Source organism: Oryctolagus cuniculus, chromosome 1 (genome assembly GCF_964237555.1).
Source record: "Oryctolagus cuniculus chromosome 1, mOryCun1.1, whole genome shotgun sequence".
In the NCBI taxonomy this organism is placed as follows: Eukaryota; Metazoa; Chordata; class Mammalia; order Lagomorpha; family Leporidae; genus Oryctolagus; species Oryctolagus cuniculus.
Genome location: NC_091432.1, coordinates 53,710,872 through 53,731,018, shown reverse-complemented (window position 1 = coordinate 53,731,018; position 20,147 = coordinate 53,710,872). Strand labels below are relative to the sequence as shown.

At 51.6% G+C, this 20,147-nt stretch overlaps 2 protein-coding genes across 3 annotated transcripts in view; both read left to right on the top strand.

Annotated features, from left to right (window-relative positions):
* The window catches only part of PARVA (parvin alpha), a 170,619-nt gene extending 157,651 nt beyond the window's left edge, over positions 1–12,968 (top strand). The window contains exon 13 of one of the 2 annotated variants that reach the window (XM_051824848.2): positions 10,933–12,968. In XM_051824848.2, coding sequence (XP_051680808.1) covers positions 10,933–11,009 — 77 coding nt within the window. In that variant the 3' untranslated portion in view covers positions 11,010–12,968. Of the gene's footprint in view, positions 1–6,281; positions 6,510–10,932 lie in introns of those variants that run through there. The other variant, XM_051824857.2, reaches the window with a different exon arrangement.
* A 3,680-nt stretch (positions 12,969–16,648) lies between these two features.
* Positions 16,649–18,409, top strand: LOC138849515 (microtubule-associated proteins 1A/1B light chain 3B). The gene has a single exon (XM_070073239.1). The coding sequence runs from the start codon at positions 16,714–16,716 to the stop codon at positions 17,095–17,097; it is 384 nt and encodes a 127-aa protein (XP_069929340.1). The 5' UTR covers positions 16,649–16,713; the 3' UTR covers positions 17,098–18,409.
* Positions 18,410–20,147: the final 1,738 nt, after the last annotated feature.

Here is a 20,147-nt window from a genome sequence, read left to right as displayed (position 1 = left end):
AAGGAGGCAGTAAGCAGTGCAGGTGCAGCTTCTGTTTTGTACTCTTTTCGAGCCCCAGTTGGTTGAATTGTAGGGTGCTGAATTTGAGGCTGTGGAGGGGCCAGCTGGAAATGGCTGGGGGAGAGGCAAAAAGGAGCAGTGTGCTCCAGCAGCCCTCACAGGCTCGTGCCCAGAGTGTGCAGCTGCGTGTGCCCGAGGAGGAGGCACGTTTCTCTCGGAAGTTGTCTTGCTATGGACATTCATTTTCTGCCACTTACTGAGATATTCCATTTTGCCCACACTGTGAGTCAGCATGTGTTATAGATAATTGTCTGTTTATGTCGAATTGGTACATTGAGAATGCTGTGCACGGACCCCTTGCTTGTACTCTCCCAGTTGTTTAAAGTCAAGCGGACAAGGAGGGGTTGAGCGTCCATTTGCTGCATCAGCTCCAAGCCCCTTCCCATATCCATACAGCGGGGTACGCGCCAGTAGCCTTGTGGGTCTGAGACCCTGTAGATCACCATACACTGAGATGTCCTCCCGGCATCGGCAGCCAACCAGGATTGAAAAAAGTGCACCCAGTCACCGAAACAGTGACAGCGCTAGTAACTGCCACACAGGAGGGACAGCTAGGAGGCTGTGAGGAGGTCACCTCCGCTTCTGTCTGGGCTGAAGAATGGCTGGCTGGTGACAGCAGGCTAACCCATGAGGACAAGGAAGGGGCTCAGCGTGTGGCGATCAGGATGGGGAGGGCACATTGTGGACAGGACGGCAGCACGGGGACCGTGCCTCGCTGCCGAGCTCGGTAACCCTCAGCCAGAGCAATGGAGATCGGAGCTGTACACTCGGTTGTTAGAACCTTGCTCTGAGCTCCTGATCACCGCCAGGGGAAGACTTCTTGCTTGAATGATGTATGCCCACACCCCAAAGTCCATCCCTAGCAAGGCCACCTGCGGCCAGATGCTGAGCGCCTGCTTCTGGATGGGAGAGCCCTGGCCATCCATTGTTTGTTTTCCTTGCTCTTTTTTAAATTTTCATTTATATTTTCTTTTGGAATTTTAATTTAAAAAGCAGGGAGACAAACAGATTTCCTATCCACTGGATCGCTCCCCAAATGCCTGCAACAGCCAGGGCTGGGTCAGGCCAAAGTCGGGAGCCTGGAATTCCATCCAGGTCTCCCATGCGGGTGGCAGGGGCCCCAGTACTTCAGCCACCACCTGTGGCCTCCTGGGGTGCTCGTTGGCAGGAAGCTGGATCTGAAGCAGAGGGGCTGTGACTTGAAGCAGGCACTACAGTATGGGATGTGAGAGTCGTAACCACTGTGCCAACCTCCTGCCCCCCCCCTTTTTTTTTATTGAACTGCAAGTACCTCTGCTGAGATGTTAGTTCTCAGGCATTTGTTTCTCTTAGGTCAGAGAGTTTTCCCAATACCAGTCCGTCTGCAGGGCTATCTCAGCATAGAGATGGCATTTCTTGTACAATTATCGAACTGCCTAATGTGCGACTTCCTGACCATTGCAAGTGGAACAGCTACGTCTGTTTCATTTGCTGTTACACTGGGCACCGTGCCCATGCTGAAATTTCCAGTGCACAGAGGAGAACTGAAATGGTATTTTATGTAACTGCTTTGTGAGAAGCGCATCCCAGCACCACCCTGCCTTCTGTGCGTCTACGTGGAAAGTGCAACTCCATGCTGCACGCCACAGACATTGCCAGAGGTGCCTGTGTGGGCTGCTCTTTTCAAAAATCAAATTGGGCGTGGTGGAGGCATTTTCCACGGCAAATTGTGAGGTCAGGAAAAGGCACTCTGTGCTCTGCTGTGTGACATGCAAATCTCTATTGTGCCTTGAAATTCCCCAGAAACTCTGACTTTGTGTCTCAGATGACTTCTGCTCTGCAGGACTCAAACCTTTTGGTCCCTGACTAATGTAAGCCAAGGGGGAGCATCGAGTCATGACCAGTGGGACAGCTGAATGTTGGCATGAAGCTAGTGGCTTTCTACTAAGGGTAATGCACCTTGTATGTGTTTAAGTGCACAGGTCCCCTGCGTTACCACTGTTTAAGTAGTCAGAATCAAATATGCTGAAGATCCTAGCTTACCAGGCAGCACTGAAGTCCGTAGGGCAGCCAGCAAGCTGATGGAGTATCTACAATCTAAGAGGTCTACAGTCTGAGAGCAGACCATGGCAGCTGAGTTCCAGGTGCTCAGTGCACCTGCCTGGACGCTTGTACCCAAAGCAGTCAACTGCCCTTTCCCACGCTCTGAGGGGACAGCGTACCAAAACCAACGGTGGCAAAAGTTTACAACTCAGAAAATACCCAGGGTTAGTGAGGCTGGAGAACCACAGAGAATGGCTGCTGACACAGTTAAAGGTGTGTGACACCAGATGTGGTAAGCACAATGAAGACTCCTACCCCCCACCCCCCAGGGGCCACATCCTATTTCCCTTACCTGGCAGATGAAGCTTTGCAGGTGTGAGTGAATGGAGGCTCTTGCGGGGATTGTCCTAGGTTAGCCAAGTAGCCCCTGCGGAGCGCAAGAGGGAAGCAGGAGCGTGGGAGCAGTGGAGGAGGAGCTGACTTGGAAGGTGACAGAGAGCTGTAGGCCGAAGAACCCTGGGAACTGGAAAAGCAAGACAGAGTTCCCCTCCAGAGCTTCCAGAAGAAAGGCAGCCACACTGCCGCCTTGATTCTGTCCCACTGAGACTGATGGACTTTTGGCCACAAAATGACAGCCGTAATAGGAAGCTGCGCTACCCTCGACCCTGCGATTCCACAGCCAGGTGTGCATGTCCACATACCAGGAGGCAAATGCAAGAATATTGGGACCATGCATTAACATAGCCATTATAGAAAACAGTGAAGAGGTCCTTCAAAACTAAAACATAGAGCAATTGGGGTGGAGCTTTGGCTCAGCCGTTAAGATACTCACACCCCAGGCTGAAGTACCTGGGTTGAGTCCCTGCTCTGCTTCCAGCTAGCGCATACCCTAGGAGGCAGCGGGTCCCTGGCATGCTCATGGTAGGCACAGATGGAGTTTCAGGCTCCTGGCTTTGGCTGGGCCCAGCTCTAGCTGTTGTAGGCATTTAGGGAGTAAACCAGCAGTTGAAAGCTCTCTTTGTGTCTGTCTCCCTTCTCTCTGATTTTTAAATAAATGAAAAAAATTTTTTGACTGGCAGGGTTAGACAGTGAGAGAGAGAGACAGAGACAAAGGTCTTCTTTCCGTTGGTTCACCCCCCAAATGGCCGCTACAGCCAGCATGCTGCACCGATCCGAAGCCAGGAGCCAGGTGCTTCTTCCTGGTCTCCCATGCGGGTGCAGGGCCTAAGGACTTGGGCCATCCTCCACTGCCCTCCCGGACCACAGCAGAGAGCTGGACTGGAAGAGGAGCAACCGGGACAGAACCAGCACCCCAACTGGGACTAGAACCTAGACTGTCAGTGCCGCAGGCGGAGGATTGGCCTAGTGAGCTGCAGCACCAGCCACAAATTTTTAAAAATAGAACAGTGATACAGTCCAACAATCCCTCTACTGGATTCATATCCAAAGCCATGAAGTCAGTATGTCAGAGAGACAGCTGCACTCCCATGTTTTTTGTCTCAGTATTCATAACAGCCAAGTCACGGAATCAACCCAAATGTCTATCAGTGGAAATGGATAAAGAAAATAGAGGCAATGGAATACTATTCAGCCATAAAAAAGATGATATCATTTGCAACAACATGGAGGGCTTGGGGAGACATCATGTTGAATGAAATAAGACAGGCACAGAAAGACAAATACTACAATAACTCACATATGTGTAGAGTCTAAGAAGTTGAAAGCAGAGTAGTGCTTACCAGAGGCTGGAGGGAGGTAGATGAGGTTGGCCAACAGTTACAGAGTTGGTTAGGAGGAATGAGGTCAGGTGTTCCATGTAAACGCAGTTAATGGTAAAGCATTGCATAGTTCACAGTCACTAACAGAGACATATTGAGTGTTCTCACTACAAAGAAATGGTAAAGGTTCAAGGTGATGGATATGCTGATTACCTGGACTTGACCATCACACAGCACAGACATGAGTTAAAGCATCATATGGTACCCCATAAATGTGTACAATTATTGTATAAATCACAATCTAAAAGAAAATAAATGCCCATGAAGACCCACATTGGATTGTACATCCCCAGGAGACTAAGTGGAACAGATTCATACCACGGATTATTATACAATGACAATAAAAAGAACTGAGCCACAAGTCAGGTGAGGGCCCTCCAGCCACTGCAGCACAAAGAGTTCACTGACTATTCTGTGCAGCAAAGCAAGTAGAAAACCACACAGAGTGATCAGGAACAAACCTTCCAGAGCACTGCAGGTCTGTCAGAGGCAGACAACCCATGGGGAAGTATTCTTGAAAAACTACAGGATTATATTTGTTTAGTTCTACCTTAATAAAATTGTCTAGAAATGAACATCTCATGCAACTTGTATGAATGCTGCAAACGTAATTTGAGTAAAAGAGCAAATCACAAAAGACTACATGTACTATGAGCTCATGTATATAAGAACCTAAGAAGAGGCAAAATTAAAATTTGCTGTTTTAAGCCTGATGGGCGCCTCGAGTGGCTGGCCATGGCCACTCAGCTGGTGGCACTGAGCCCCCAGGGGTCCTCCCTCCTTGGTCCAGGGGCTCAGGGGCAGAGGCAGGGAGGAGCTACAGAGAAAGGGTCCCAGCAGGTGCCTCAGGGTGAGGGAAGGAGAGGGGAGTCACAGGACCACCTCCCTTTGTGTCCAGACTGGGTGTCCGCTGTCACGAGGGCTCCCTGCCTCCTGTGACTTCTGTTCACTGCGAGAATCGTGAACTCAGTGCGTGGTTCTCCCACGTGCAGAGTCGCTGGTGCCGGGGCAAGGAGGTTGGGGGTCAGACAGGGCACCCCTCCCTCTGGCCAGAGGCCCTTTTCTCCCACAGCCCCCTTGGGCCTGCTTTCTCTCTCCCTTGCCCCACAACCCTGCCTGCCTGCTCCAGACAAAGGCAGCAGGGCAGCACTGCTGCTGATCACCGAGTTTGAGGGGCCAGGGCTTAGAAAGCTCTGTTTCTATAGCATGGAGTCACTGGGTGTTCCTCTCTTGGCTGAGACAGCCAGCCCCTGGCCTGCCACTCTGTGTGAGACTACCTGGAGGCTGGTCTTAAAAAAAGCTAAGATTTATTATTCACTTGAGAGGCAGAGTTACAGACAGAGACAGAGAGAGCAGTCTTCCATCTGCTGGTTTGCTCCCCAAATGGCCACAATGGCCAGAGTGAAGCCAGGAGCTTCCTCCAGGTCTCCCACGTGGGTGTGGGGGCCCAAGGACTTGGACCATCTATCTACTACTGCCTTCCCAGGCCATCGGCAGGAAGCTGGATCAGAGGTGGCACAGCTGGGACTTGAACCTGCACCCACATGGGGTGCAGTGCCATAGGCAGATGCTTAACCTACTAAGCCACAGCTCTGTGGGTCCTTAGCTTTCTTGATAGAAACAGATGATAAGCAGTGCTTCTAACTGTAGTCTCTCCCCTTCATGCAGCCCACCTGGTGGTGAGGATGCTGGTGAAGAACCGACTAAGAGTCCCAAGGAACAGATCTTAGCCCCTGTGATTGGCACCCTCTGGAGTTGTGCAGTGTACACACTGCACAGCTGTACATAACAGCTCTGTTAATGGGCAAAGATGGGAAAACAGGAATGAAACTCCCATTTAGGGGTCCTTAACATGTTTTAGGAGTTTTCATAAAGGTATTGCCCAGTTTTACCAGTGAGAAAACTAATTCCCCAGCTTAAATGGCTTACCAGGATCATTGCACCACAGTGACACTAGGCTCCAAAACTTAGTGGCCGTTAAAAGTAAATGAAGGGGGGGGGGGGGGCTGGCGCCATGGCTCACTTGGTTAATCCTCCGCCTGCAGCGCCAGCGTCCCATATGAGCACCAGGTTCTATCCCCGGTTGCTCCTCTTCCAGTCCAGCTCTCTGCTGTGGCCTGGGAAGGCAGCAGAGGATGGCCCAGGTGCTTGGGCCCCTGCACCCGCATGGGAGACCAGGAGGAAGCACCTGGCTCCGGATTGGCGCAGTGCCGGCCATAGCGGCCATTTTGGGGATGAACCAACGGAAGGAATACCTTTCTCTCTGTCTTTCTCACTAACTCAGCCTGTCAAAAAAAAAAAAAAAAAAAAAGTAAATGAAGTGGGACTGGTGCTGTGGCATAGCGGGTAAAGCCGCCACCTGCAGTGCCGCATCCCATATGAGCGCCGGTTCAAGACCTGGCTGCCCAACTTCCAATCCAGTTCTCTGCTGTGGCCTGGGAAAGCAGTAGGAGACGGCGCAGGTACTTGGGCTCCTGGATCTGCGTGGGAGACCCCAAAGAGGCTCCTGGCTCCCGGCTTCCAATTGGCCCAGTTCCAGCTGTTGTGGCATCTGGGGAGTGAACCAGAGGATGGAAGACCTCTCTGCCTGTGCCTTTCTGTAGCTCTGCCTTTCAAATAAATAAATAAACCTTAAAAAAAAAAGTAAATGAAGTGATCAGTTGGAGATATTCTTCTCTACTGGACATTTTGTTTTTCTAGCAACCTCAGCTCATCTGTCTTTAAAAATGGGAAGGTATGGGGCAGACATTGTGGCTTAGGGGGTTAAGCTGCTGCTTGGAATTCCCTCACCCACCCCCACATCTCAGAGCACCTGGGATCAAGCCCAGCCTCTGCTTCCATCCGGCTTCCTGATGATGCCCCTGCCACTTACGTGGAAGACCTGGATGGCACTCCTGGCTCTGGCCTGGCTTGGCTTGGCCCAGCCCAGGCTGTTGGAGGCATTTGAGGAGCGAGCCAGTGGATGGAAGATATATATGTGCCTTTCAAACAAATTTTTAAAATGAAATAAACAGGCATTTTGAAAAATAAGAAGGGGAAACAGACTTCCCTGCTTCCACCCAGAGCCGTCCTGCATCAGGTCCACATTCCGGCTCTCCGTCCCAGGCCACTGCTTCCCCTTCTAATCTGCCCACTGTGCTAACACTTCACCTCCACCTGCTCATGGCCTTGCTCTCCCCAGGGGAATGCTTTCCCGTCTTTTACCTCGTGACCTTCTTGGGGAGTGTGAGTCTGTTGGCCAACCCCTCTTTCTGGGATTTTCTTCCGTGGCTCTTGGAACACCGGGCGACCATTCATGTAGCTGTGCACACCCTTGCAGGGTCTCTGCAGGCCCAGCACCGGGCTGACAGCAAAACAAGGTGAGCAGAGACAGGCGTGACCTGAGTAAGGTCCAGAACTGGAATGAGCGCTATGAGGAGCAGCATAGGGGCTTTGCGGTCACAAAGCAGGGCACCCTCACCCGGGCCAGGCCCCGAGGGGCTTCCCCGAGGAGCTGTGCTTTGATCCGCAGGAGGATCAGAAAGCAGATAGTTGGGAAGGGCAGTCGAGATGTTGCAACAGCATGAGCAGAGGCCAAGCCCAGGGAGTGTCACGGGGATGCATGGGGTAGGGGCCAGCGTGGCCTGAAACGAGACTGGAAAGGTAGGCTGAGTCAGGCTATCCCTTGCAAAGCTGTGACTGAGAATGTTGGAGCTCATCGTAAGTGAAATGGCTGTATGGCCCTACAAGTTGAGAGCTGCATAACTCGAGGGAACACAGTTTGTAGGGTAGTCTATGGAAATGTGAAGGATGGGCCCTGGGGTTATGCAGTGGACATCCCGCACAACCATACCCAGAGGACTAATGTTCTGCGTGCAGTGGGTAGAATGGGTCGGCAAGAACAAGCGTCTCTAAGGAGCTCACTTAGAGCTCAGCACAGAGACCCTGATAGGACATTATTTTCCCCTGTTGAAGCTCATTCCCTTTGTGAGCTCACCTTTGCCCCTGCCTACCTTTTGAGCAACCCCAGGGTAACTTCCTGATGTTTGGCTTGAGAGGAATTGAAGAAACACTCAGCACCAAGCTGTTGGGAGAAGACAGGAATCGGGCCAGAGCGGGGCACAGGATTGCACCTGGCAGGAGTACAGCTCAGCTCAGGAGAAGCTGGGCAGTGTAGCAGGGCTCAGTCACTGGTCAGGGCCCCAGGTGAGGCTCAGGTAGGTAGGGGAGCAGAAAGGGAAGCTGTGAGCCCCAGGCCTCTCAGGTGGTCTTGGGAGCCATCGGTCTCTCAGCAAGAGAACTTGGCTCATGGTCCTAGGCCAGCTGGGTGGAGTAGGGCTGGCCTGCAAACAGGCTAAGTCCTGGGAGGGGGCAGGCAGGAGGGGTACAAGGTTGGGGAGACCTCAGGGAGGTTCCCCAGCCCAGAGCCCAGAGTCTGTGTCTCAGTCAGCGTCTGTCTGTGCAGTGCCTGGAACCTGGAGCCTGAGTGTGCCTGACTGTGGCACCCATAGCTACACGAGTCCCCAGGCCAAGGCCTGGGAGCCAGAGCCTCCCACTCTGCACCCTGCACCTGTTGGTCGACTCCTGACATACCCCCCCCCGCCCCCGCCCCCCACCCGAAGGCTCAGCACAATCCCGCCCACCTTGGAATCCCAGGGCGTTTGTCATCTTCTCTTATGTCCCTTACCCCATCTGACCTCCTGCATGGTTACATCATTAACAGTCATTGCTATAGCAAAAAGTACATGCGGAAAGACACATCAAACATAAACGTACAAGTCCGTGAACTATTATCAAGTGAGCCTCCACCCAGGTCAAAGGTAACTCGAGATCCCAGAAGCTCCCTCCAGGTCACCCCATTCCCCTTTCAACATGATCTTCCACTTCCTCCCCAAAGGTAACCTCTGTGCCAACTTATGCGCATCAGGGTTTTGCCCTTGGTTTCTCTCTCCTTTTACTACCTAAGTATGCATTTCTAAACAGCAGAGTGCCTTTTCTGTTCTTTGAAAGATGGCTCTCTAGGGGAGTGCAGGGGGACAAGGAGGTGGAGGAGCCGGGGGAGGTGGGGATAGCTGGGCAGCTGCAGAAAGTGCTGGCCAGTCCTTAGATGGAAGGGAGGTGAAAAGCAAAGAGACTAAGTAAAATGTGTCAGGGGCTTGTGTCCAGTGGGTAGCCCCCAGCTTTCTGCCTACAAAATCATCCAAGTTCTACATTTTGAAATTAAGTCCTTCCAGGATCCAACCACCTGTCCCTCAACTTCTCCAGCCATGTTAATGCACTTGAAGTTCTCTAGAATAGCAGGATTTAATTAAACACACTAAAAGGCTGGTGTTGTGGTACAGTGGGACACTCCTGCTACACCAGCATCCCCTCCCCTTTTTTTTAAGATTTATTTGTTTGACACAGTTATAGAGAGGTAGAGACAGAGAAAGAGATCTTCCATCTGCTGGTTCACTCCCCAAATGGCCACCACGGCCAGAGCCGGGCCAATCGGAAACCAGGAGCTTCTTCCAGGTCTCCCACATGGGTGCAGGGGCCCAGGACTTGGGCCATCCTCTGCTGCTCTCTCAGGCACATTCACAAGGAGCTGGCTTGGAAGTGGAGCAGCCAGGACTCAAACTGGTGCCCATATGGGATGCTGGCACTGCAGGCCAGGGCTTTAACCCTCTGCACCACAGCACCGGTCCCACCAGCATACCTTTTCAAAGTACTATTTACATTCCTGGCTGTTCTTCAGATCTAGCTCTTTGCTATCGCACCTGAGAAGGCAGCAGATGATGGCCTAAGTGCTTGGTCCCCTGCCATCCACATAGGAGACCCGGATAGAGTTCTGGCCTCCTGAATTTAGCCTGGCACAGACCTGGCTGTTGAAGCCAACTAAGGAATGAACCAGTGGAATGGAAGATCTCTGTCTCCCACCCTTCTTCCTCCCTCCCATACTCTGTCACTCTGCCTCTCAAATAAATAAATCTTCTGTAAAATCGAGATACACTGGTGCCAGTGTTGTGGCATAGTAGATAAAGCCAGCACCTGTAACGCTGGCATCTCATATAGTCGCTGGTCTGAGTCCCAGCCACTCCACTTCTGATCCAGCTCCCTGCTAATGCACCTGGGAATAAGCAGCAGAGGCTGGATCAAGTGCTTGGGTCTCTCGCCCACACTGGAGTCTCGGATGAAACTCCGACTTTAGCCTGGCTCAGCCCTGGGAAATGAACTAGCAGATGCAGGATCTCTGTCTCTCCTTCTCTGTGTTACTCTGACTTTCAAATAAATAAATTATTAAAAAAAAAAAAAAGAAAGAAAAGGTAGACACACTAAGTCCTCCATGTGGAATTCTTCGCCCACTTCTCTACCTGGCAGGCTCCTCGTGCCTGACATCATTGCACGGAAAGTGGCTGCTGCTCCCAGCAGGACGGAGCTGCAGGAAAGCTCAGGAACCCACAGTGCAACTCTGCTAAGATCCTTCAAAAAGTTCATGGAAAATTCATATAAAAAGCTATGCATGAGTTTCAAGTTTTTTTGCACCAAAATAAACCTGTCTTTTTGTTCTGTTTTCCCACTTTTTGAAGTCCCCTCCTATGACCCAACTCCCTGTTGTGCCTTGAAACCCATTCCCCTTGTTCTACTTGTCACCTGACACTTACTTACTACATCTTCATGCCACGCCCCCTCCGCTGCCAGGTGGACTCCTGTGCCTGCCTGGGGGTCCCACCTTGTGACCGCCTTGACCCCCACTCTAGCCCCAGGCATTCTCCCCTCTCCTGGCCCTGGAGCAGAGGGGCGTGGCCTCAGGCCCAGGTGAGATGAGGGAGACTGAGTCAGACGGGTCCCCTTCTCACCTGCAGATGCTGTTTCCAGGATGGAGTCCACATACTTTATTTTAGCAAGAGGCAGGACCCCTGTGCCCAGCCCCTCCCCCCTCGCTGCCCCTGCTGAGTCCCTGTGCACTCTGCCCACCTTCCCATGCCCACCCCCCTGATTGCCATGAGTCCACGCGGCCGCAGGCTGGGGTGGCAGACACGGGGGCAGTGCACAGCAGCTTCGGCGTGTGAAGCTCCCCTGCAGCAGCCCGTCTCTCTTGTCTCCTCTGCAGATATCGTCAACTGTGACCTGAAGTCCACCCTGCGGGTGCTGTACAACCTCTTCACCAAGTACCGGAACGTGGAGTGAGGGGCCCCGGGCCCCAGGGACCAGCATCCGGAATGTCCTGCTCTGCTAGCTCCTGTCTCTCGCTCTGTGCTCTCTCCCACAAAGCCAGCTGCAACCCAGAGAGTAGGGACTGACACTACAAAGCAAAGCATCAGAAGCTCCAAGGGCTGCCCTGCACCTCCCAGGCCCTGGGGCGGACCCAGCAATGACTGGGAAGGTCATCCGCCTCCAGACGCCAGGTCCCAATGTCCCTCTGAGTGATTTAGGAACCAGTTTAGGCAAGACAGAGTCCCCAGAAGATGGCAGCTCAGCTCAAGTCACGATGGGTGTGAACACATGCCGGGCGCCCCACTGAGTCCTGAGCTAGACCCACACTCACGCATGCCCGCCACTCTCACTGAAGTAGGCCTCATAATCCCCTTCGAAGATGAGAAGGCTGAGGCTCCGAGGTTCAGAAGCCGATGTTTTCCTTCAAATGACAGATGTGTTAATAACTGACCAACTGCATTCTTGACATGTTCTACAGGGGTGTGTGTGTGTGTGCGCGCACGCGTGCGCATCTGCCCACACACACCTGAGAGCTCAAAGAAGCCCCAGAACCCTCTACTGCCACCATCAGGGCAGCCCAGGACAAGCCTCAGTGATTCACACAAATTTAACCCAACTAATTTTGTGTGTGTGTGTGTGGCAGGAGTCATGTCCCTCAAGTCCTTTGTAGAAATGGAAATTACCCTTAATTCCTTCAAATTTCTAATCACCCCATACTCTCATTTCAGGGTGACATTTGGGAAGAATTCAGTTTAGAATTAATGGAGTGGCACATTTTGCAGCCTTTTTGCTTGATTGCATGTAATGGAAATGCCCTATATTTTTCTGCAAAAATAAGTACTCAATTCATTATCGTTAGGCAAATGTACAATCTACTCCGGCACCGCAGAGAGCTGGGCACAGGCCCATTGGAGCATCGCTTGGGAAGTCGAGCTCTTCAACAGGAACCCTTGAACTTTGAAGAAAGGAACTCCTTTTTGCCTTCTAATTGATCATTCAGACCATTCTGGCTAAGTCTGCCCACATGCAATTACCAGCTAATTCGGGCAAGGAAAAATGTAAGTCATTTAGACCAAAGCCGAGCAGTTTCCTTGCGTGGGTACCTCTAGGGCCTGTGGTTACTTGTATCCCCTCTTTGTGAACCTGACCTTGAAATGCAGCACTCCAGCTGGGCCAGGCTGCTGGTAGGTCCTGGAGGAACAGGGAAGGAGCTCGAGGGGAAACAGGTGATGATAGGGGGCAGGCAGCAGGGAAATATTTGCACCCCTAGCAGCTAGGAGACTGCCCTCAGAGACAAAGAGGGGCTGCTGGGACTTGGCGTTTGCACCCTTAAACTGACCTAAGCCTTCGGGTAAATAATCACTGCTAACTCACCTTCAGTGTACGATTTTCACAAACAGTGCCCACTAGACACCAGCTTGAGTGCCTTCCTCTGGAAGCCCTTAACCGCCACCTTGTCACTATTGGAGGCCCATTGCACAAAGCCCTGTCTGGTCTGGAGAAGTCACCGTGATCTGTGTCTACACCACCCAAAGCTAGGCCTCCCATATTGTCCAGAACATTCCTTTCAGCTTTCTCATCTTTTCTTCCTATACTGTCTATCTGTAGTAACTCAGAATCCAGTTTGTAATACTGCACATTTCGTTGGGTATTTTGCTCCAAGAAAGAATTGTTTCTCAGCGTAGAGCATTTAAGATACAAAGGCAGTGTGCATTGTTACGTCAATTTCTTTAAAAGAATAGAATTTTTTTATATAATTAGTGAAAGATTTTTCATTAGGAAACACTAAGTACTGTAATACTTCTGTTGCTCTCTTTTAAATTCCTGGTGGCAAATCAAGATAAGCAATGACTTCGTGTCCTTGAGCAATCCTCACGTGGGATGAAATAAGAGAAATGTATTCATTCATTCAAACACGCTGTGCTTTACGAATTTTGTTGTCTCTCTTGTCTTTTTTTTTTTCCCTTGTACTTAAGCTGCAAATATGCAGGTGCCCTTAGTAAGAGCACGAACTTAGAAAGTTGTCGGGGTGCAGTGTGTTTGTTAAGCTGGCCCTTGCAACACCGGCATCCCATATCAGAGTGCTGCTCTGAGACCCAGCTCCCTGCTAATGCACCTGGGAAGGCTGCCACTGATGGTCCAAATGCTTGGGCCTCTGCCACCCACATGGGCGACCAGGTTGGAGTTCTGGGCTTCAGCCTGGCCCAGCCTGGCTATTGCAGACATTTGTGGAGTGAACCAGTGAATGGAAGCTCTTGCTCGCTCTCTGCCTTTCAAGTGGTTGAAAATAAATAAGCAAACATTTCAAGAAAATTGCTTTTCAGAACTGAGGCCCTTGTCCGGAATCCCAGGGCCCACGTTACAGAACCTGTCACCTCCTTTAGATGTTTGCCTTTCAAAGCTGGAGTCTCCTGCTTACACATGACCATGATTTGAACAAGAAAGAAGCATCAGAATAATAAATAAACTGAACTTAACCCTCACCTCTTCAAAAAAAAAAAAAAAAAAATCCAAACCAGGAAACCAGGACAAGGTTCCAGTCTCTGTAGGAACACTGGGTATTTTCTCCTTTCTAAACTTAAATTCCTGGTTATTTTTAGTTAATACATAAATGGCACAGAATTCAAAAAGCATGAATGGGTATTCAGTGAAAAACCTAAGTGTCCCTCCCTCCCCACCCCCAGCAGCCACAGCCCCTCCCTGGAGGCACTGCCAGAGGCCCCAGGCACTTGCTGCAAAGGCATGCAAGTGTTGAAGGTGTTTTCTCACATTCAGAGAACACTCTAGACATTCACCTGCACTTCCTTTTCCTCCTCCCATACTTAACGTGCTATCAGGAGATTGCCCTGCACTGGGTAGTACAGGAAATCTCTCACATTTTCAAATGGGCATCCGAGCACTTAGTAAGCCCAGATGCACATCTCTGGTCTGCCTGAGCGTGGAAGAGAAGCTGCCTGCATGGTGATGTTAAGAGTGGAGACAGATCTAGGGGCATTGCAGAGGGGCAGGAGCCAGGCAGACGGGGGAGGGAAGGGAGAGATGTCCCAGAAGCCTCTTCCTGTGCCTTGAACCTGTAGTTTTTAAGCCCTGTTTGGGAGCAGTATGGTGAACTGTGTGCCCTTTGGCTAAGGTTTGATGGTTACATGTTACCAGGGCTACCGATCACTAACAGAGTAGGAGAGCATGGTGAGGGAGAGCGCCTACAGTTGTGCTGTGTAGTCTCGCTGTCAGCTGCGTGGCGCTCGCCTCCTGTACGAAAACACCCAGGATTCCCACGCGCGGACCCAGGGTTGGCCTTGCCCAAGTCTGGGAGACGCTTTATCAGCACATCGTCGGTGTTGCCTTGAGTTGGTTGCAGATTTCAGCTGCTGCCATCGGTACTTTTTAATTACGAATGACTGTTAGCTTAGCTTTATCATTATCAACGTATTTGTTGTGGGTTGCTTGGTTAACCCTACAGAGTATGGTGAAGTTTATTTGCATCAACAGTATTCTGGGGCTGTAATTTTCCAATAACTAGACTCCAAGCCATGTATACATTGTGGTTCCAATGTGAATCAGCCACACTTCAGTGCTAGAGCAAATGTATACATAACCCACTCCCCTCCAATTATCACTAATTTATTTTTCCACTGGAAAATGAGACTAGATGGAGTCAAGAGGTCAGGCAGTTTTGGCCTAAGTGGGAGGTGATCAAAAATAATTTGAGGTTCACTGCCTGGAAGACGGCTCCTCCCCCCTCCCCCCCGGACTCCTACCTGAAGAGGGATGTGCTCTGCATTCGCTGCTTTCAATGTTGCCTGCCATTTAAATGCTCTTAGGTTTAGTGGAAACAGCAAGAGAGCTGCTGCAGATGCTGCGAACACGCTGAGACGCAGTGCTGGGTAGGAGGACTCACTGGCCTCGGGGGCCTGCCTCTACCCGCCAGCTTCCCAAAGGACTTGCAATTCCTGGCTCAGTAAAGGGCCATTTGGGGAAGGCATTCAGCAGTGCAGTTAAGACACTGTTGGGGGCACAATGGGTTAAGCTGCCACCTGTGATGCCAGCATCCCATACAGGTGCCGGTTCATGTCCTCGCTGCTCCACTTCCAATCCAGCTCCCTGCTAATGTGCCTGGGAAAGCAGCGGAGGATGACCCAGGTGGTTGGGCCCCTGCCACCCTCTTGGGAGACCCAGGTGGAGCTCCTGGCTTCATCCTATCCCAGCCATTTGGGGAATAAACCAGCAGATGATTCTCCTTCCCACCATCCCTCCGTCTGTCTGTCTGTCTCTCTCTCTCTGCCTTTCTAATAAAAAAAATCTTAAAAAAAAAAATACCAATTCGCTTGACTACATTCCATATTGCAGTGCCTAGACTCAAGTCTTGGCTCTGTTTCCAACTCCAGCTTTCTGCTAACGCACACCCGGGGGGTCAGCAGGTGATGGCCCATGTGCTTTGCAGACTTGTACTGAGTTGGGACTTCTGGGTTCAGCTTGGTCCAGGCCCAGCTGATGCAGACATTTAGGGAGTAAACTAATGGATGGGAGATCTCTATTTCTCTCTGTACCTTCATTCACTCTCTCCTTGCCATTCAAACAAAATAAATGCAAATCTGGAAGTCCAGCACTGTGGTGCAGCATGTTGAAACACCACTTGACATGCCAGCATCCCTTATCAGTGCATCAACTGGAGTCCCAGCTGCTCCACTTCCCATCCAGCTTCCTGCTAATGCTTCTGTGAAGGCAGCAGAAGACGCCCTAAGTGCTTGGATTGCTGCCACCCACACAGGAGACTAGGATGAGCTCCAGGGTCCTGGTTTGAGCCTGGCCCCGACCTGCCTGTTGTAAACTCAGGGAGTGAACCAGCAGATGGAAGATTCATTCTCTCTCTCTCTCTCTCTCCTCTTTTCCCTTCCCCTCCCTGTCTGCCTTTCAAATAAGTGAGTGAATAAATAAATCTTAAATATAAAACAGGGACTGGAACTGTGGCACAGCAGGTAAAGCTGTCATCTGTGGCGCTGGCATCCCAGACAGGTGCCGGTTCATGTCCCGGCTGCTCCACTTCCAATCCAGCTCCCTGTTAGTGCACCTGGGAAAGCAGCAGGAGATGGCCCAAGAGCTTGGGCTCCTGCACCCTGGCTTCAGCCTGGCCCGGCTCCGGCCATTGTGGCCATTTGGGTAGTGAACCAATAGACGGAAGAGAGATTTCTTTCCCTCCCTCCCTCCCTCCCTCTCTCTTCCTCTATCTATATAACTTTCAAATTAAAGAATACATGTTTGAGGGGCCGGCACTGTGGCGCTGTGGGTTAATGCCCTGGCCTGAAGTGCTGGCATCCCATATGAGCACCGGTTCTAGTCCTGGCTGCTCCTCTTCCAATCCAGCTCTCTGCTATAGCCTGGGATAGCAGTAGAAGACGGCCCAAGTCCTTGGGCCCCTGCACCTGCGTGGGAGACCCCAACAAAGCTCCTGACTTCGGATCGGTGCAGCTCTGGCCGTTGCGGCCATCTAGGGAGTGAACCAGTGGATGGAAGACCTCTCTCTCTGTCTCTACCTCTCTCTGTAACTCTTTCAAATAACTAAAATAAATCTTTATTAAAATACATCTTTAAAAAATAATAAAACAACAACAAGGGAAGTCGCTGTCGCCGGAGCCGCCGGGACCCTCCGCCTGCCCCGCCGCCGCCTCGCCGCCCCGCCATGCCGTCGGAGAAGACCTTCAAGCAGCGCCGTACCTTCGAACAGCGAGTGGAGGACGTCAGGCTCATCCGGGAGCAGCACCCCACCAAGATCCCGGTGATAATAGAACGATACAAGGGTGAGAAGCAGCTTCCTGTCCTGGATAAAACCAAGTTCCTTGTACCCGACCACGTGAACATGAGCGAGCTCATCAAAATCATCAGGAGGCGCCTGCAGCTCAACGCCAACCAAGCCTTTTTCCTGCTGGTGAACGGGCACAGCATGGTGAGCGTCTCCACGCCCATCTCCGAGGTGTACGAGAGCGAGAAGGACAGCGACGGCTTCCTGTACATGGTGTACGCCTCTCAGGAGACGTTCGGGGCGAGGCCGCCGCGCGGCGTCTAGTCCTCCTGAGGGAAGGGATGCCGCAGGCGCGACCGACGTCCACCCAACCAGTCCATTCAGCTAGTGTTCCGCCTGGGCAGGTGTAGGAAGTCGTCTTTGTCTTTCAAGCAGAAAAACAGCTCCCAGGGAGTGCATTCAGCGTTGGAAAACTATGGTTTAACCTAGGCTGTTTTGTTTTCAAATTTCAGGAGTTTAAAAATAAAATACTTTGCATTCTGAGTCGCCAGTAAAATAGGCCGCCACGTCTTTCAGTGCTCTTCCGTCCCGCGTCCCAGCGCAGTCGGGCGGGCAGTCCTCGCCCAGGCCGCGAACCTGCTGTCCTCGCTGTTGGAAGGGGCTCTGCCCGGCAGAGCTGTCTCCCCGGGGACTCCACGGGCGTGGCTGTAAGCACAACCCCAGAGCCACACTGGCCGTGACAGCGGGCGCCAAGCGGGGTCAAGACGTGCGCGACGGCGGCTCTGGTCCCCGACAGGCACGCACCGCAGCCCCGGCTTCCGCGGGGGCGCGGCTCTTGCTGCCGTCTGGAGCTGCAGACGCTGCTCGGCGGGCCCTGGAAGGGTTTTGTTTTGGTCTGGTTTCTCAGAAGGCCCCGAGAAAAAGTAACGTTGCTTCTGCTCTGAATTTTTCAAAGAATCCAAACCCAGCCCTGCTTTGGTCATTTTTTTGGGACAGTGCTAGAGACCACAGATTCGTGAAACGAAAAACATTCAAATTCAGATGCGCCCCCTCCCTACTTTTTGGCTTAAAGCTGTACGTGATCTATGGTTTGTGTTTTGCTGTTGTTAAATGTGTAACGAGAAGAGTAGTTCAGTGGCGCCAGACCACCATCAGGATTCTCTGTGCGTGTCCGCATCAAGGAAAGACCAGCGGAAGGGAACGTACGGCTGCAGTGTTTCTGTCAAGTTCAGCATCTTCCAAGCCAGTGCTTCCTGCCACCTGCGTGGGGTCCACCGTCTGCCTTTGCCTCGTGTGCCGGCGCACGTCGTCGGAGCGGCAGCGTCACCGCGTCTGGCCCGGGACGGATCCTCGGAGGGGCTCCCGTCACCTCCTCTCCCGCTGCATGCCTGTCCACATGGCCGGCTTCCCACATGTACGTTTTCACATGACGTAAACTTAGCCGTGTGTCCTTCGGAGTGTGTGTGCCATTGTACCATTCTTGTACCACTGTGAGCACAGACTCCTGCAAGAAGCTGCTTCTGAAAGAAACAGCCTTGCTGCGGGGTGGCCTGCACTCACAGTGGCGGGCATTCTCACCACGCGAGGTGAATAAAGGCACCGCTCAGAACGGAAAAAAAAAATAATAATAATAAAACAGATTATTTTTAAAGGACAGGTATTAATATGAGTTGCTCACAGTCATAACTACAAAAGTAATTTTCTACTGTTTTTCCTCCATTTTCCTAAAAAATACAAGCTCCAAAATTTGCTTGTGCCCTCCGCTTTTTGGCAGCAGCGGCTGCATGTGTGAATATGTGCGTACAGGTCTGTGTTTCTGTGGCCTTGGCAATGAAGCAGCCATGCTAGTGCCCAGTGCAGGCCGAGCAGCAGCCCAAGCGGTCCTTTCTTGAGCATTCCAGGCTTCCCAGGCGGGGAGCCACCACAGAAGCCTCTCTGAGGGTACACTCTGCAGGTGTCTAAAGATGGAGAGCTGTCACACAGATACATTCGGAGAACAGGGCTAAGAAAATTAGACTCTCTGTGGTTGTGGGCTTTCTCTGGCTTTCTAGCTGGAGTCATGTGCGAAGCTCCTGCATGAAAGACTGACTCTTAGGGAAGACAGAGAGCAGAGCAGGTCTAACTGTGTTCCACCACGGGACCTGTTTACCTCTTGAGGCCTTTCTACGACCAGCTCAGTGGTCCCTCAGTACCCGCAGGGGATTGGATCCGGGACCTGAGCAGCCTCCAAAACACACAATCTCCTTATGTAAAATGCTGCAGTGTTTGCATGTGACCATTGAACATCCTCCGGTGTCCTTTTTTAAAGCATTTTTCATTCATTTATTTGAGAGACAGAGCTCCCATCTGCGGGTTCATTCCCCAGTAGTCCACAATGGCCGGCACTGGCCTGGCCAAAGCCAAGAGTGGAGAAGTCAGTCCAGGTCTCCAAGGGGGCCTGGAACTCAATTACTTGCTACCACTGCTGCCTCCCAGCATCTTCATTAGCAGGAAACTAGGATCAGGAGTCAGAGGTAAGTGTCAAAGCCAGGTACTGATGCGGGACATGGGAGTCCTAACTGACGTCTCAACTGCAAGGCCAAATGCCTGTCCCTTCCTAAACACATCCAGTCGTCTCTGCTTACTTATAACGCCCGATACAACATAAATGCCATGTAAATAGCTGTGAGGCTGTGTTGTTTATGGAATAACAAGAAAGCAGTCTGTACATGTTTAGCCCAATTTTAATTTTCCAACCATAGTTGGCTGAATTCCAGGACGCAGAACCCATGGACACGGCATGCAAAGTGTAGTCTGTGGAAGTCCCCCATCCATTTAGCTACATATGCACCAAGCATGTGCTGAGTGAGAGCTTTCAGACTGAGGGAAAACATGCAAAAAACAAATATAGGAGCCAGGATTAGGGCACTGCAGGTTAACCTGCCACCTGCAACATCAGCATCCCATTTCAGGGCACTGGTTGGGAACCAGCTCAAGCACTGACTGTTCTGCTTCTAACCCAGCTCCCCAATACACCTGGGAAGGCAGAAGAAGATGGCCTAAGTACTCAGACCCCTGCACCCACATGGGAGACCCAGATGGAATTCCAGGCTCCTGGCTTTGGCCTGGCCCAACCCCTATTGTTGCGGCCATTTGGGGAGTGAACCAGCAGATGGAACATTGTGTGTATGGGGAGGGGGACCTCTCTCTGTCACATTGTCTTTTAAATAAATTTTTTTTTTTGACAGGCAGTATGGACAGTGAGAGAGAGAGACAGAGAGAAAGGTCTTCCTTTTGCCGTTGGTTCACCCTCCAATGTCCGCCGCGGCCGGCGCACTGCGCTGATCCAATGGCAGGAGCCAGGTGCTTATCCTGGTCTCCCATGGGGTGCAGGG